Below are 1684 nucleotides of genomic sequence, written 5' to 3'. Positions count from 1 at the left end.
AAAACCTGAAGGATTCTGGGATTCTGTAGTCAAGTACCGTCATCATGCAAATGTGCTATTGCAATCGCGAAATGACTTTCGACATTCATTTGAAAACTGCTCTAGCTTACTTATTTGTTTATGCACTCTACTGTAGGACACAAGGATATCAGAGAATGTATAGCAGCTCAAGTAAAGGACCTTCAGAATCAGACGAGGATACAAGAAACAAGCCAATTCGTTTCTCTACGTCAAGGGCACGAAACATGACTCTCAATCAAACTCTAGGGTATGGAGTAGAAATTGACCAGAACCCATCCAAAAAATCAATCTATGTAGGAATGTTCCTAATGGCCGTCATGACATATATTATTCTCTTTCTTCCCGCTGATGAAGATGAACTGGATCTCCTTGAGTTGGAGATTGAGAAGGAAGGTGGCGAGTAGGAGGACCACCACTGTGCAAATCGAGAAATGCTATGTTGCAAGGATCATAGAGAAAATGGGAGATCAAAAATTTTTATTTAGAACTACTGTTGAAAGTATCACAATGTCCTAACGATTAGGCACCGGATAACCGTTTTAGCTTTTCACACAAGCCTGTCTTAAACGAGGATTGTGTCAAGAATTGCTTTACTTACCCCGCGTGCCGGACAAACATATCTGTATTTCCACTTGTTGCTTTTCTCTGTCACGTAGGTCGTGCAGAATTTCCCTTTCCCAACGTCTTTTGTTATACCATACTCTTTTGGAAACGCCTACTTCAGTTTTCCTGTGCACATATGCGTCCTGCAGGGGCTCGTTTCTCAAAAGTACCGATAACGTTTCGCGCGCCCGTTTCTCGGAAGTCCCGAAACTTTTCGGTCCTTCTTCGGGTGTTACAATTCTCTCTGTATCTTGAGCGGAGCGATTTAAAGTCACCAAACTTCACAATCATTTCTTTTTTTTTTTTTTTTTGTTATCTTGAAAACACAGTGAAAGACCAGCTTACCAAAACAAGAGGATGGCAGTTTCGTAAACGGCTTTTCGGGCCCGAAAAGTTATCGAGACTTTCGAGAAACAGGCACTGGACCCGAAATTCATTTACGAAGTCGCAAGTGCTTGTTTTGATAGGCGGGATGGTCTTTTAACATGCTTTCAAGATAACAAAAAAAATGATTGTGAAATTTGGCGACTTAAGAGCTCGCTGTCCTCAAGATACAGAGAGAATTGTGACACCCAAAAGGGCTCGAAAAGTTTCGGAATTTTAGAGAAACGGGTCGCTGGGTATGTGTGAGTTTAAAGAAAATAATTTAATGTTTAGGAAGGAAGATAAAGACCATCGAAATCTCCTTTTTTGACTGAAATTTGATTTAATATATAAAGGAGGCATGAAAGTGCGAAAGCATGTGGCTTTCTTTTGCAAACGCAAAGAAAAGTAATGATACTGACAGAGATAAGTGCAGCGTTTTTATTTGAATGAAATCCTTATTTCACACATCGAGACAAGAGCGGTTTTCAATTGAGTGTCGATGGTAATTAGCGAAATGCTGTGGTTTTGCATTACTTCAATAAATGATTGGTTCAAAGTTTTCGCACCACTTTTTCAACCAATCAGAAGTGAAACCGAAACCAAGCGTGGCTCGCGCGTGCACATTTTCCCGCGCTTTGTGTCGGCTATGTGTAATTAATTCGAGTTTTGATTTTTACTGGATTGTCTCCGTTCT

The 1684-nt window shown here is 40.4% G+C and overlaps 1 protein-coding gene across 1 annotated transcript in view; it reads left to right on the top strand.

Moving 5' to 3' along the window:
• Positions 1-1309, top strand: part of LOC138013550 (uncharacterized) — a 6355-nt gene extending 5046 nt beyond the window's left edge. The window contains exon 2 of the mRNA XM_068860654.1: positions 137-1309. Coding sequence (XP_068716755.1) covers positions 137-425 — 289 coding nt within the window. The 3' untranslated portion in view covers positions 426-1309. The remainder of the gene's footprint in view (positions 1-136) is intronic.
• The last annotated feature ends 375 nt before the right edge of the window (positions 1310-1684 follow it).

The sequence above is a fragment of the Montipora capricornis genome, chromosome 8, assembly GCF_036669925.1.
Source record: "Montipora capricornis isolate CH-2021 chromosome 8, ASM3666992v2, whole genome shotgun sequence".
Lineage (NCBI taxonomy): Eukaryota > Metazoa > Cnidaria > Anthozoa > Scleractinia > Acroporidae > Montipora > Montipora capricornis.
Note: the sequence above shows the minus strand (reverse complement) of the source record. Positions and strands in the feature narration are given on the sequence as shown.